This window comes from Chrysochloris asiatica, unplaced genomic scaffold (genome assembly GCF_000296735.1).
Source record: "Chrysochloris asiatica unplaced genomic scaffold, ChrAsi1.0 scaffold00015, whole genome shotgun sequence".
In the NCBI taxonomy this organism is placed as follows: Eukaryota; Metazoa; Chordata; class Mammalia; order Afrosoricida; family Chrysochloridae; genus Chrysochloris; species Chrysochloris asiatica.
Window position 1 is genome coordinate 697,928 of NW_006408533.1, and position 16,198 is coordinate 714,125.

General features: G+C 41.6%; 1 protein-coding gene across 1 annotated transcript in view; it reads right to left on the reverse strand.

The window, feature by feature from the left end:
* ANKRD29 (ankyrin repeat domain 29) overlaps positions 1–16,198 on the reverse strand; it is a 61,731-nt gene that overhangs the window by 8,760 nt on the left and 36,773 nt on the right. Inside the window, exons 5-8 of the mRNA XM_006835120.1 lie at positions 12,660–12,758; positions 9,204–9,302; positions 2,428–2,526; positions 820–915 (exon numbers count right to left, since the gene is read on the reverse strand). Coding sequence (XP_006835183.1) covers positions 820–915; positions 2,428–2,526; positions 9,204–9,302; positions 12,660–12,758 — 393 coding nt within the window. The remainder of the gene's footprint in view (positions 1–819; positions 916–2,427; positions 2,527–9,203; positions 9,303–12,659; positions 12,759–16,198) is intronic.

The following is a 16,198-nucleotide window of genomic DNA, read 5'->3' on the forward strand; positions in this document are numbered from 1 at the left end:
GAGCTGATCTTTGAAATTTTCTGTTCAGCTCTTGGACCTCTTCAATTCTTCCATTTGCTTTAGCTTCTTCTCTACGCTGGAGAGCAAGTTTCACATCTCCTCTGACATCCATTTTGACCTTTTCCTTCTTTCTTGTCTTCTTAATGACTTTTTGCTCTCTTCATGTATGATGTTCTTGATGTCATCCCACAACTCTTCTGGTCTTCGGTCTTTAGTGTTTAATGCATCAAATCTGTTCTTCAGATGATCTCTCAATTCAGGTGGGATATATTCAAGATCATATTTTGGCTCTTGAGGTGCTTCTGGGTATACTGAATGCACCATCCCTTTGGCTGGCAGCAAGTGTGTTAACTGCATCATGCAGCACTCAGGAACTGTTAGAAATTTCACTCTAGCACCATCCACTGCTGTGTGTCAATCCTGATTCATAGTGGCCCTGTTAGACAGAGGACTCCATAGAGTTTCCAAGGCAGACGAACAGATCTTTCTCCTGATGATAAGCTGGTAGGTTTGAACCACTGACCTTCTAGCTGGCAGCTAAGTGCTTTAACCACTGCACCACCAGGGCTCCCTAGTGACTTCCTTACTACTGTCTAAAATTTTCTGGAAAGCTCAGTACTGACATCCTCTGGTTCAGTCTTTTACCACCTTCCCATTTCTTGCCTGAATCTCCAGCATCAAGAAACTATAGGTATGTTATTTCAAGAATGAGAATTATAACCCAATTCTATTACAGACTCCACTCCAAGTGTGACTTATTTTGTAACCTCTCTTTTTTTCCCCTCCCCCAGATTGGTAACATTTCTCTTTAGACCTTACCTTCAGAATACCCAGGGTGGGTGAGAATTTAAGCAACTCCTCTATGACATCATTATAACCTTTATTGGCTGCTTTCAGTAATGCTGTTGTGCCATCCTTAACAGAGAGAGGGAGATAAAAGTTGATCATTAATGTATGTGTGTGCTGACCAAGTGTCAAGTGTTGAAAATAAGGAGCATGTTTACATAAACTGCAGCCCATACCTGCAATGCCTCCTAACCTAGAAGCATTGTAGACCATATTCAGCAACTGATTCTGCAGGAAAGAATATCAGACAAGTATGTGGCTCATTTATTACCTTACAAGTCTGCCATTTAGGAATTCATATGCCTCCAGTCCCTCAGAACACTGGAGAAAGGACCAGGGGGTATTTCAAGAGCATATTTTGAGGGCACTGATGGACCAAAGAGGCATTCTAAGTTGATCAGGTATTGAACTACCTTTCGTAATTTACATTAATATCAAACTGAATTTATTCTTTTAAAAAAACTCAGCATGCCTTTTCTTTTTGCCTTCCTTTGATACAACCTGGCCCTAGTCTACCCTAGGTATCTGTTTTTCTTTGTATCTGTTAAGGGGGACAGATTGAAATCTGCTTTAAAGTATGCAAAGACAGATGAAAAAAAAATGAATATTCAACTCTGTTGTCAGATTTTGTCCTAAGATGAGATTTTGCAGACTCCCCTTTCTCCTGCATCTGGAGGTGTTATCTCCTGGCATTCTCCTGCAGGCCAGGCAATACGTAGCCTGTCACTAGGGTTTAGCTGGAATTGGGAAGAAGAAACAAGAGTAGGACCCACAAGAGTGAAGAAGTAGGATGTATCTTCTAGTTCCCTTTTCTGGTCTTAGACTTGGAGGTCAGACACTGAAAACCAAATAGCAGAATCTGGCCCGGCAGAAGGCTCTCCCCAAGCTGCCCTTAGTCCCTGGCCCCAAACAACAGACCCTGTACTGCTCAGCTGCAGACCGTGGGTCTCCCAATCCCCCCACCAAGCCTGAAGCTAAGACTCCTCACCCCCAACTTGTTCAGGAGCCACCCAGGTGCAGGAGGGTCTTTGAGGGCTGAGCAGCACTTGCTAAAAATACTGGGTCACCCCAAGTTTTAAAACTGAATTGGACATTTGGTTCCCTACTAAACACCAGGTGGAAGCTGGGAGTAAACCCAGCTGAGTTATAGATAAAATAGGGACACACTTATTGTTGTTAAGTGACATCCAATCGGTGGATGTCATCACTTCTGACTAACAGTGACCCTGAATAGGGTTTCCAAGGCTACAGATTTTTGCGGGAGCAGCCAGCCTCCTTTTTCTCCCTTGGAGCCACTGGTAGGCTCACACCGCCAACCTTGTGGTTCACAGTCCAGTGCTCATCCTTGTTGTTGGTTGTTGTTTTAGTGACATCAAGTCAGTTCTGACTCATAGTGACCCTGGATAAGGTTGCCAAGGAGCAGCTGGTGAGTTTGAACCACCGACCTCATGGTTCAATCTGACCTTGCGGTCCAGTGCTTTATCCCACAGCAATCCTTGGCTGAGTTAAATTCTGGAGCTTCCTTATATGCATTTTCAGCTCTGAGCCCACATGTTGAACCACTTCCATTCAGAAACTCACATTCCGGGCTGCATCCCGCTCAGCTCCACGCAACAGCATCACCCTCACCACCTCACTGTGGCCCATCTGCGATGCAATCCACAGTGGCGCTGTTCCATCCTGGGGGCAGAAACCAGGGTGGCCCACTGTGACATGGAGGTTTGGACCCACCAACTCCTACAGAATTTCTTAACACCAAGTTTCTGAAATTTAAAACCTGGGGAAAGGACCCCAAACAACAAATCACACACTTTCCAGGTACTTCAGATACAAGTGGTACCGATAAAAGAAGAGGGTGTTCACTGCTCTATAGCACCACCTAGCATCGAGGGGACTCTGCCTCACGTGGCCCCACGGATGTTAGAGTAAAACTGTGCTCCACAGAGTTTTCAACAGTTGATTTTTCAGACATAGACTGCCAGACCTTTCTTACGAGGCATCTCTGGGTGAACTCAAACCAGTTAGCAGTCAAGCACATAAACTGTGTACACCACTTAGGGGCTCTCACCAATCTATACAGCCTGGTATTTATTTGGTATTGCTGGGGCTATTTAAGTGATGTCAAGATTCAGCTTTTGGCTTAAAGAAAACAGCCATTTTAGGATAGACCCATTATCACACAGTGTTTTACAGGATGGTGTTATATGGGGTCCCATATTTTTGTCTAGTTTCTTTACTTAGCTGGTGGGCCGCAGTCCTGTTACCGTTCACACAACAACACACCCAGTTTAGCGGAGGCCATTATGTGGAGTGGGCAGCTTTCTTTGAGGTGGGTCAGAGACTAACGGCATACCTGCCTTTGCGGTGTCCAGAATTCTCTACATCTACACCAATTCTTAGGGACTTGGTATTCATTTTATGTGGCATGTGATGCCTTACCATCAGAGAGGTGATTTTATTAGATGGCTTCAGCAGGATGACATTTTTGGCAATATTTTGAGTCTTATCCCCCACAGCTCTTTCTTTTGTCACTGAGCCACGAGGCTGAGAAGAAAGTGTAGAACAACCAAGAGACAGAGAAGGATCCAAGTGTCAGATGGCTTCCGCCTGACAGAGTGGAAGATGGGAAGTCCTTCTAGAGTGCTGGTGGAGAGCGAGTGCCCATGCCTGCCTCACCCTCTGGGTTGAATATGGGAAGAGGAAAGTACGCGTGGGGTGGCCGAAATACCCAGAAAAATAATGGGGAACTCCAGATAGCAAAGGGTTTTCTCCCCTACTTGAGATGAAGGCCAGAAAAATGGCAAGCCCCATGGTGCCTAAGAAAGAGAATAGAAATACTTTGGGAGTTGTTTGGACCTGAGACCGAACCCAAGTCCCCATGACCCATATCACTTGGCCTCTGGGCATCCAAGCATCCTACCTGCCTGTGGACAATCACAGGTGTTGAAGGAAACAGTAGCCTACAGTAAGCCTGGGGTTGGGAAGAGAAGATCACCGAGGGTAGTGACTTCAGGCTCAGAGAGAGGATAATAGGGTCAGCATGATGGTTGGACCAGGTACGTCTCTGTGGTACCAGTGGAAGTTGTCTGGGGACTGGAGAGTCAGCACAAGGACCAGCCATATGTCTCCTCACCCCATCTCAGTGCCAGAGTGAGAGCCTGAGAACACAAATAACTTTAGAGAATGTGTAGGAAGAGGGAGAAAAATCCAGAGAATGTGTAGGATGAGGGAGAAAAACCCAGAACTGGCTAAGCTTAATCTCTGAGCTAATGAGGGTGCCATTCCCAAGTAATTACTGTTGCCAAAGAAGGCTGAATTACCCATCTGTGGTACCCTACAGGGGCTGAAGGCAGGATGACTCAGTTAGGGAATATAAAGTTACAGTTCTGCTGCAAAGCTGTAATTTCATTGCCTCTCTATTAACCACAGCAGACATAAGGGTATTACTCACTGCTGTCCTGACTCAGGGCAGAGGAGGATGGCATTGAAGTGGGTAGAGGATTCTGGGCCCTGGGATCAGATGAATTTCAGTAACATACAATGCTACAACAAGGATGTGGGCAAAGATATGGGGGAGTTGTGGGGTTAGCTTCCCAGGTCGGGTGGTATCTGAGCTGGGCTTCTGTCAAGTGCCCCACTGGTAGAAGGATGAGAACGACCACTCATTGTGCCCTAGACGGGCTCATTCAGAAAGGACGGGGAATTCTGGTGGCTGAAGCAAAGGGGTGGAGTGGGGTCCGAGAATATGAGAGGGAGTCTGGGCTCCAGAAAGTCCTAAAGAAGTGAAGGGTTTTCCAGAAATGACCACTTCTCCCTGCTCTCTTGCTCTGGGTTCATTTTTTGTTAGTATCACCACCAGAGGGCAGGCAGGGAATTAGGCAGCCCAAGGCAGCCATGCAGCCGGGCACCCTTGCTCCTGGTGCTACTAAAAACCTGGCTGTTACTAATAAGATTATATTGAGTGACATTAATATGTGTCAAAGTGCTGGAGAGGTTCCTTGTGGGGAACAATTATTTATATTACTAATTCACTGGAATAATATGATGAGAGGGCTTCAAAGAGTTCATTCATTATTTTTCAATTCCTTTCCACCAACTTTTTGAAGCCTTCATATACTACTCAACTATTTACCATCTTAATTGGAATTGTCAGGTGGAGAAAGTAATCACTATTTCCTGACTGTGACCCCAAGAAAATTGCCCTGAAATTCATTTCCCTCTTCTTCAAAAATATTAGCCTCACACAGATAGTATGGAATGAGAAGAAATATATCAAAGTGCTGAGCACAAGTACTGGCTGGTATTAAGATACCCAGAAAATGCTGGAGTCCCACGGTAGTACATACGGTTAAAGTGCTTGGCTGCTAACCAAAAGTCTGGAGGTTAGAGCCTCCCCAGAAATGCCTCAGAAGAAACACCTGGTGATTCACTTCCAAAATATTCATCATTATGAAGCAGACACACATGGGATCACCATCACCATGGTGGTAAAAAAATTTTAGTTGTGTCTGATCATTACTTACAATGAAACAATAAATAACACCCTAATTTGTACTTTTAATTTACAAAGTACTTTCAAAGACTTTATTTGATTTGATTCTCCCAATTACTCAGTGAAATAATTGATTATTGAGCAGGTAGGAACTACAGGGTAAAATGAACTGGTTTTTGAATCCAGGGAATTTAAAGTGTAACTATGAGGCAGCTTCAAAAAACTATGGAAGAGTTCTAGTATCTCTTTTTAATTGTGAATTGAGTGATAGTTTACATGGGAGACATCAGTTCTACACCATCGTTTGTTTCATTGCAATGGTTACAATCTCCTCCGTGCATCATTCAACAGTATTTACTTCTATTTTTTTTTGGAGGGGGGGAGTGCAAAAACACTCAAGAATATTAATAATTTAAACAACCAAAGGGCACATTCTGCAAGCCTACTTCCTGACTGCCCACACTCAGTCTTTCTCTTCCATGAGTCAAGAGTCCTCAGTTGCTCTCTCTCTCCATGTCCTCATCTCTGCCTCCATCTCTGCTGTCACTGCTTCTCTGGATAGGGTCCGGCATTCCACTTGTACTCTTCTCCCTTGATAGTCCTAGGGTCCTCTGTCTCTGGACTGTAAGATTAACTACTCCCCCGTTTTTGTTACAAAACTTCTACCTTTACAGTTGTGACAGTTGCAATTAGTCACGGTAATAATTACTAACAATTGAATCATAAGAATCTTATCCCCATCTCTTTCCATTAGACGAATTCTATTATCTTTTAATTCCACTTTGCTACGGACTTTCTGAAACCCCCTTGTATTGCTGCTGTACGATCATATGTGTCAATTATCTAGTTTGTGAAAAGAAGAAGTTTCCCTTTGAATACTGCTCAGCATTGGTTTTCTCTGATTTTTCCTTCATGATGATGAAGGATTCCTCAGGCAGTGCAAACAGTGAAGCCCTCGAATACTAGCTGAAAGGTTGACAGTTGGAACCCATCCAGAGGCGCCTCAGAAGACAGACCTAGGAATTTGCTTCTGAAATGTCACAGGTTTTCTAGTGGACACACAATGGTCACCGTGAGTAGGAATCAAGCTGATAACAGACATCAGGATGGTCAGAGTCTTCATCCTGAAGATGACTTTGTGCTGACAAGGAAGGAATTTAAGTCAAGCTAGCTCCTTTCCATAGGGCTTTGGAGAGAATCGAAAGGGAACCAAGTAGATTTACAAATACTCAAATAATTTTTGACAAAAATATATAGTGTAGAGAGCAATCTGCAAGAAAAGGGAGGGTGGCAGAAGAATAATGAAGACAGGTGAAGACACAGGTGTGCATGTGTGGAAGAAAGAAGAGTGATGAGAACTGAAGAGACTTGGGATCAATTAGTCCAATGGACCAAGTGAACATAAATCACCATGACTCTGAGAGCAGAGGAACTAGATGGTGCCTGGCTACCACTATCAACTGCTCTGAAAGGGATCATGTTAGAAGGTCCCAAATAGAATGGCAGGAAATGTGGAACAAAACTCAAAAAAAAATTTTATTAAAAGAAGACCAAGCTTACTGGTCAGAAAGACACTAGAGGAACCTGAGATAATGGCCCTTGACCACCCTTCAGGGCTGGAAAGGAACTCAACCTTGTGGCTCAATTTTCAGTCAAGTAGACAGGTCTATAGGGGGTACACCAATACTAAGAAGGTTTGCTCACCATGGAATGGTCAATCATTCAATATCAATAGGGAGACACTTTCCTAAGGATAAAGTTGAGAGGAGATGGGAATAGGAACCACAGGAAGGAAGTAGAGTGCCTGAAGTGTAACTCATAGCAACCTCTGAGGAGCTGCTGGTGAGTCTGAATCATCAAACTTGTGGGTAGCAGTCCATTGCTGACGTATAGCAACCCTATCAAGGTTACCGAGCCTGCAAATCTTTATAGGAGCAGACAGCCTCATCTTTCTTTGGAGAGGTAGCTGGTGGGTTTGAACCACCTATCTTTTAACGGCTCAATGCTTAACCCACAGTGCCATCAGGGCTTCTTGGTATATGATAAGTGCTCAGAGAATATTGTTAAAATGTTGAATAATATAAGAAAATTGGAAGCTAGATGAGGTCCTCTGGATCACCTTGCCCAGCTTCCTAATTTCCAGATGAAGAAACAAAGGTCCTGAGAGGTTAATTTATTTGTTCAAAACCACACAGCTAGTTACTAGTAGAACTGGATCTAGAACTCAGGATTCCTGATCTTAAATCTACTCTGCCCAAAGGATCTTTAATTTCCTGAACCATTTGGGCTTTTAAAGACTGAAAAGCCTAAGCTCTGATCAATTTTAAGCTTCCCATAGCTACTCATTATATGAATGGGCCAGCGTTCCAATATATCTCCATATATGTCATATTAGAGTGGAAATGTGCTTGGGTGTCATTTACCGTAAGAAATCAGCTCAACTTTCCCCTAGAAAACTCATTTTATAATGGTGTGGTGGTGGTGTGCTGTGGAGTCGATTCTGACTCATAGTGACCCTGCATAGGGTTTCTGAGGCTGTAAATCTTTACAGGAGCAGAAAGCCTCATCTTTCTCCCACAAAACAGCTGGTAGTTTCAAACTGCCAACCTCAAGGTTAGCAGACTGACACATACCACTATGCTACCAGACTTCCTTCATTTTATAATAATGTTACCTTAATCTGAAATGTTTTGCTATAAAGAAATTAGTTATGGAAAAAATACTTATCTAACAGAATCTAATTATAATGCCAAAATTTTGCTTGGCTATTACCTAAAAGGTTGGAGGTTAAAGTCCACCCAGGGACACCTTGAAACACTTCTAAAAAACCAGCCATTTGAAGCACTGTTCCGCTGTGACACACAGGGGTCACTGTGAGTTGGAATTGCCTTTAAAGCAACTGGTATAATTATAACTGATCGTTCTAATTCCTTACATGTGGCTGATTCCTAACCTCTTATAAAATACTGCCTATGTTATTTTAAGAGAGTTCTGGTAGCGTAGTGGTTATGAATCGGGCTATCGACCGCAAGGTCAGCAGTTCAAAACTACCAGCCGTTCTGCAGGAGAAAGATGAGGCTTTCTGCTCCCATAAAGATTTACAGCCTCGTAAACCCTGTACAGGGTCACTATGAGTCGGAACTGACTCCACGGCACTTAACAACAACACTGTTTTATGGACTCCTGATGTGGTGCTATAGCATCAACACTGGACTGCAAATCACAAGGTTGGCAGTTCAAACCCACCAGCGGCTTTGGGAAATCCTATACAGGATCACTATGAATCCAAACTGATTCAAAGGCACGTAACAACAACAATGTATTATCCTATGTCCCTTTAAACATAATTTAATTAATTTGTTAGATGTGATCTTGGTTATGGCAAATGAAATCTAAGTGTAATGTTCTAATTGTGAAAGATGAAGTCACAAAACCTCCCAGTGATTTCAGTGACACAGGTTTCTCTTTGACCTGGTGGAGAGGTGGTGGGTAAGAGATAAGGCAGTGCGTGTATCAGCAAAAGGACTGCGCAAGGCCAAGGCTACTCAACTGCCTCTTTTGACCTCTGTCCCAGGCTAGCTTGCTCTCCTTACTTCAGTGCAGTCATACTTTATTTGAACAGGAGGTGGCAGATTGTGGACATGACCTGAGACACTAAACAACTGGTGACATCAGATTGATTTCATAGGCTTTCAGGTAAGCCTAAGGCAAAGAGCAGGGGAAATCCTAACCAAAGGTTAACTTGTCATCACAGAAGCTAAAGGGTTGCTGACAGATTAACCCAGGTGTGTGTAGCTACGGGACATTGGGCCCTCCCTGCATCACTGTTCTGTGTACTCAGGCAAATGTCAGCGATGGGCATTACCTGCCTTGGCTGGTTGACTTTTGCTCCTGAAGACAAGAGTAATCGAATGACATCCAAGTAACCACCTTGGGCAGCCAGGAAGAGGGCAGTGGCTCCATCCTAAGAGATAACAAATTACAAGTAGTGAAAAAAACTCTCATGCTTATTTGAAAAGAAATTAGATTTGAAAAAAAAAATGTTTATTACAATTTTCCTCTTCTTGGGTCAGAATCAACTCGATGGCACTTAACAACAACAACAACATCCCCATTTAGATTTCCATGTTTTTATTAAGAGCTCAGTGTAAGCTGGAGTTCTGGTATGATGCTGGAGGATAAGCGCTGGACTCTACAAACAACCACAAGGTATGCAGTTCAAACCCACCAGTCACTCCCCAGAAACCCTATACAGGGTCACTATGCCTCGGAAACAACCCGATGGCACTTACAAACAACAACAAAAAAATCCCCAAAATGTCTTGCTTTTATGGAGGAGTGAAAAGTGTCCTTTCCGTTAGATCTTTCTTACCTCTTTGTCTTTTGTGTCTCCTTAGCCACGTCATGGATACAAGACGCTTTCATGGTCCTAGCGCTAACGGGACATGTGAACATCAGTCTCTATGACTCTGAGACCAGAAGAACTAGATGGCGACTTGCTACTACTACCTACTGCTCTGATAAGGATCACATTAGAAGGTGCTAGGGAGAGTGGCAGAAAATATAGACCAAAGCTCAGAAATATAAAATAAGACTAGGCTTACTGGTTAGAAACAGACTGGAGGAACCTGAAATTATGGCCCTCAACCACCCTTCACATCTGGATAGGAACTCGCACTTGTGGCCCAATTTTTAGTCAAGCAGTAGATAGGTATACAGAGGGGACAACAACGCTAGTGAAGTACAGCTCACTATGGAATGGTCAATCATTCAAAATCAAAAGGGCAACAGTTACCGAAGGACAAACTGAGAAGGAGTGGGAAGGAGGGTGGAATGGAAATAGGAACCAGAGGGAAGAAGCAGGATAGCTGTTATTGCATGGAGGGGATCACAATAATCGAGATGAAACTAAGTGTATGATTTGTTGAATGTAAAACTGATGATTTTGTCTATAAACTTTTAATCAATACACAAGAAAACATTAAAAAAAAACAAAAAAAGGTTCTAGTAAGAACTTCATCAGGTTGCTCCCTGCCAGCCCAGAAGACACAAGGAAGCTCAAAGCAAATGTTTGTTTTTAATCTTCTTTGCTTTTCTTTTTAACTGGGGCGTTTATGTCTTCTGGGCATTTCTGTTTTCTTGAAGTGTCACTAGCTAATTTCAGCAAATTCATCGGTAGTGGATGGCATGCTATCTCCCCAGATGCTCCCTCACACTGACAGCATTCACAGTACATGGTGAGCTTCATTTGTACATCACAGTGGAAAACCCAAGCGCACCCTAGTGGAAAACACCTAGGTAAACCGGCTAATGATCAAGGTTCTCATCAGGAATGTTAACCACAGTTAAAACACAAGACACTCGTCCCTGCAAATCCGACCAGGTGTAGCGTGTGGAGGGTCCTGGGTTTTCAGTGGGTATCGGCGAGCTGCCAGACTCCCCTCAAGGAAATCATAAAAAAATTAATCAACCTGTACAGATCATTTAATCAGATACTTGATATGGGAATAAAAATGTCAGCTGCATCCTAATGTGCTACTAAAGAAGGTCTATCATGTCCTCAGCAGCTGATAACTCTCAGGAATTTTCTAGAATGCATTACCCAGACATTAGACTTTTCTTTGTGCGTTTTTAGTTTCAGTTCCTAGAAGTTTCCAAGAACCATTGAACATTTTTTCCTCTATATTTCAATTGTTCTTAATGGAAACTTTTGGACTGTTTGGGTAAGGGTAAAGGTCTTAGTGCACAATGGAAGTTATAGGACATGAAACTTTCTTGAGTCACCTTATAACCTAGAGGAATTTATTACAGAAATGGGATTTCCCAAAACTCTCTAGCTTTATGTGCCAGTCTTATGTAAGAATATTTATTATCTAAGAAGTACAAATTCAATACCCACAATCACTTCGGGTTGATTAATATTAATGGTTGTTAAATGCCTTCAAATTGGTTCTAACCCCTTAGTGGCCCTGAATCGGGTCTCCGAGGAGCTGCTGGTTTGTTTGAACTGCTGACCTTCCAGTCCAGTACTTATCCTACAGTGCCATAGCAGGACTCCATTATTAATGGTAATGCTATGAAAACACAACTCTCTTGCCTTCCCTAAAGACTTGGCTCTTCTTAGTCAGCCTGTGTTTATAAATTCTCAGACACAATTTCAGATACGTTTTACCTAGAGCTAAAGAATATCCAAAGTTGTGACCTGTGATTCTTAGATCTGGTCACATGTGAGAATCATCTGTTGCCTAAGTTTGCTCCTTAGAGATTCTGTGTTCATTGGTCTTACCAGGTCCAGGAATTGGTATTTTTAAAACTTCCCAAGTGATGGGTAGTCAGATTTGAGAATCACTCTTTTAGAGCATTATCAAGTAATTCAGTCATTCATTAGTAATAGCTACAGCCTCAAAGAGTGTTATAGATTTTGAAGTACAAAGGGTAAGACTAGTTGCTTGGGTACTTCAAAGAGGCCCGTGACTTGTCAGATTACCCATATAAACTCTACAAAGGTTGCTCAAATGGAAAAGTTCACACCTACGCATTTCATTACTTGTCTATGAAAGTATGGTGCCCTGGGGCACAAAGACTACGTCTCTAGTTGTAGGATAGCCTCAAATATGGTGTAGAGATCATAGAAAGTAGATATTTTTCCACTCTATGCCATGAGACACTGTCAAGTCCCTTCCTTTACATATATATATATATATCCCCCCATGCAAACAGGGATACCCACAGAATTACAGTGGCAAACAATTAAAAGCACCCTTGGGTTATGTGCTAATTGCCAATTAGCTGCAAACAGATCTGTGGGTAATTGATGTCTGTTGAAGGTCAGAGGTGAGCTGGGTTTGACAAGCCCTCCCTCACTCAGTCTCCCTTCTCTTCTTTCTAAACAGCCTTGTGATCTCTTCTCTGTGGTCTTCTTCACAAATGAACGCTACAGCAGAAGATTTCTTTGGGTTTTCAGCAAGTCCATACACTGGGCTGTGTGGTTTGATATGGTATGGCTATATATGTATCTGATGAGTTTTGAAGACTGTAATTGTATAAGTGTATGAAATGTCTCATTTGTATAACAAAGACATTTAAAGGGATTAAAAAGACAGACCAGAGACTGGTGAATAAGATTATATGGATTTTAAATACAAAAACTTCATCTGGTCAATTGTATCTTTTGGTTTTTTTAACTGTCTCATTAAACTGTTTTTTACAGTTGGCATTTGGGGCACAAACCACATCAGCGGGCTTAGTTCAGTTCCCTGGTGTTACCCGTGATGAGGGAAGTATTGAGTGTCACCTGATGCCCCCTTGGAGAAACACTCACATAAAGTTGGTCATGGATGTTGGCTCCATGTTTCAGCAGCGTCTCCACCACCTGCATGTGCCCATACTGACTGGCGGCCAGCAGGGCGGTGCCCCCATCCTGTCAACATGGAAAATAAAATAGACACATATTAGAAACTGAGGATGCAAACGTGTCAAGCAAATACTCTTCAAAGAGCAAGGAATTTCCCCATAGAAAATAACAAGCTCATTTTTCTCTTTGATTCTTTTACTTTGTAATCATGACACAGTTCATCTTAAGACATCATTATGGTATATACACTTAGATGTCTTGCTAGAGTTACAGTACAATTATTTGACTTAGTTATTATGACTGATTAAAAATTTACCATGCATTTTCAAATGCAGAAACATCTATTTGTCTTTTTAATAAGAAAATCAAAGAACCGAAAATCTGTACCAATGAGTTCCATCTTGGAATGACCAGAATAGCATCCTATGGCTTCTGGTCATAGACACTCTTGACAAATGTGGGCTTTTCCCTGCAGGTCTGCCCAGCTGTAGGTCACTGATATGAGAGTATTTTAATGAGGAAGACCTCTGGGCCATGGATTTAAGGGTAATATCTACATCTACTAAAAGCATGGATAAATACAGCACATTCCATGTACCTCTCACCACCCTACTTAGCATTTGTCTCTGAACATGTGCCAATTTGTCTGGGGCTCTTTTAAAGTGTGGGTCTAGCTACTAAACTCAGTCTGTAAAATAGATGTGGTCTGATGTGGGATGAGACTTTACTTTGCTCCATCTACTCTACTTTTATGTGGTATAAGTCAAAATTAGCTTTTATGTCAACCACATCACATTACTGAGCCATTGAGTTTGTGGTCAACTAAAAGCCTTAATGGCTTTCCTCAGGTGCTGTAGACAAGACATTATCTTTTCCCATCTAGGATTGGTGAGTTGCTGGTTTGGCTCTGTAAATTTGTATGTGGATATCTGAGTTAATGATAAATAACAGAAGAACATATTATCTGATTCTAAGATACAAATCATACAAGGGGTCTTCAATAAGTTTGTGGAATAATGTCTCAGAGACAACAGACAATTTCATCTCACACAAGGAAATAAGAGTGTTTAAAACAAATGACCAAAATGTAGAGCCAGAAACTATTTCTGAGGAAGAAAAGGTATTGGAACTACCTGATAAACAATTCAAAAGAATGATACTTAGGTACCTTAAATTGATTGATAGAACAATAATAAAACTGCAGATAAAAGCAAAGAGAACACAGAAAAACAACCTACAAACTTAGCTACAAAGGAGAACCATTAAGACTAAGCTCTGATTTCTCACCAGTAACCATACAGGCAAGACAGCAAATGGAATGACATATAAAACTCTGAAGGAAAAAAAACAATGCTGCCAATCAAGAATTCTACACCTAGCAAAATTGCCTCTCAAATACAATAGTGAAATTAGGACTCTGCCAGATGAATAGAAATTAAAGTGTAAAACCAGACCAACTTTAAAAAAAATACTAAACAGAGTTCTTTGGACCAACAACAGGCAATAACCTGAGATTACAATATAAGACACACCACTCAGAGTTAACCCAGATTCGTTCTTCTTATTGTTGTTGTCAGATGCTGTTAAGTCAGTTCTGACTCACAGTGATCCAATGCACAACAGAACGAAAAACTGCCTGGTCCTGTGCCATCCTCACAATTGTCACATTTGAGCTCACTGCTGCTGTCACTGTATCAAACCACCTCATTGAGGGTCCTCTTCTTTTTCTATCCCTTCACTTTAGCAAGCTACCACAGATTTGTTGTTGTTATTGTTGCTAAGAGCCACTGAGTCAATTCTGACTCATAGCAACTCTGTATAGGGTTTCTGAGGAGTGACTGGTGGATCTGAAGCACTGCACTTGGGTTAACAGTCCAGTGCTTATACTACATGGCCATACCAGTATTCCAACCCAGATATAGAAGTATCCAAAGTAAAACAAATCTATAAGACTAAAAATAGGCAACCAGAGATATTAACTCTAATGAAGACAACTACAAAGCAAAAAGAAGGAATAGTGTAATTACAGAACTTCCAAATGATGAATTTTTTCCTAAATAGAACAGTTTTAAACTTGGTAACAATTAATAAAATACAGGGTAACCTAAAAAAATGAAATGAATAAATATTCTGATCAAAATTTAAAAAAGAGGAAAATCATAAAGATTTAGTAAACATGAAAATAGCAGCAATGAGGAAAGAGACCACTATTTTTTAAAGTTAAGAAAAGGTTTTCACACTAAAAGAAGTATTCATGATGGTTACCAGGGATGGGAGGGTATGGGGAGTAACTCACTGGGTAGAGGGGAGACATGATAACTTGGGTGAAGGGGAAGACAATATATAACAAAAAGGTTGACAGAAGAATAATGACAACATGGGAAAATAGGAGGATCGCTAAAGTCAAAGGCAACAGAGGTAAATACTTACATGTAAACAATCTTTCAGTATTGGTGACTTATGGGTAGACATACAGGCTGAATGAGTGTGGGAGGAACAGTGGCATATACCCACAAGTATATAAAAGTTTGAAAGAGAATATTTGTATATGAACATTTACCTTTGCTGCAAGCATATTTATGAAGGGGGCAAAACAGGAAAACTTCATTGCCAAATACCTTGAGGGAATGGTGTGCTAAGCTTGGGGGGCTCAGGACCATAGTCTAAGGGAACACCATGATCAATAGGCATAACAGCTCACAAAGACATCCTACTTTGCTGAATAGTTACATAGGGCTTAAAAGCTCATGAGTGGTCAATCTAAGGCACAACTATTGGTCTGTCCTGGAGAAAAAAAGAGTGACAAAAATGGAATTTGCTTGGAAACAATTAGTCTGAAGAACTAATGGACTACATGAACATTAATCTCCACGAACCTGCAAGCAAAACTGTATGGTCCCTGACTACCATTCCAACTACTCCGAAAAGGATCACAATAGAAGATTCTGAATAAAGTGGTAGAAAATGTGGAACAAAACTCTTAAGTATAAAGAAGACCAGAATTACTGGTCAGATAGAGACTGGAGGAACGTGAGACCATGGCCTTTGACTTCCTTTAGGTCTGGAACTGAATGCACCTCATGGTTCAATTTTCAGCCAAGAAGTAGATTGGTATATGGAGGGGGACAACAACACTAGTGACATACACACCAGAGAATGGCCAACCATTCAGGATCAAAGGGCAACATTTACCCAAGGACAAAATTCAGAAGGGTATGGAAAGGAGGAGGAATGGAAACAAGAAACACTGGAGGAAAAGCAAGAAATGTTGTTATTACACTGGGGGGATTGCAATCATTGAGATGAAATGAAGTGTAGGATTTGTTGAATGTAAAACTGATGATCTTCGCTGCAAACCTTCACTCAATTCACAATAAAAAATTTATTTTTAAAGTTTTATGGGGGGGGAAAGAAAGGAATAGACAGAAATATCACCATAGAAAGCTTGTAAGTCTATCTTCTGCCTATAACTGATTGGAATACCTAAAATGGGGCTACAACATGCC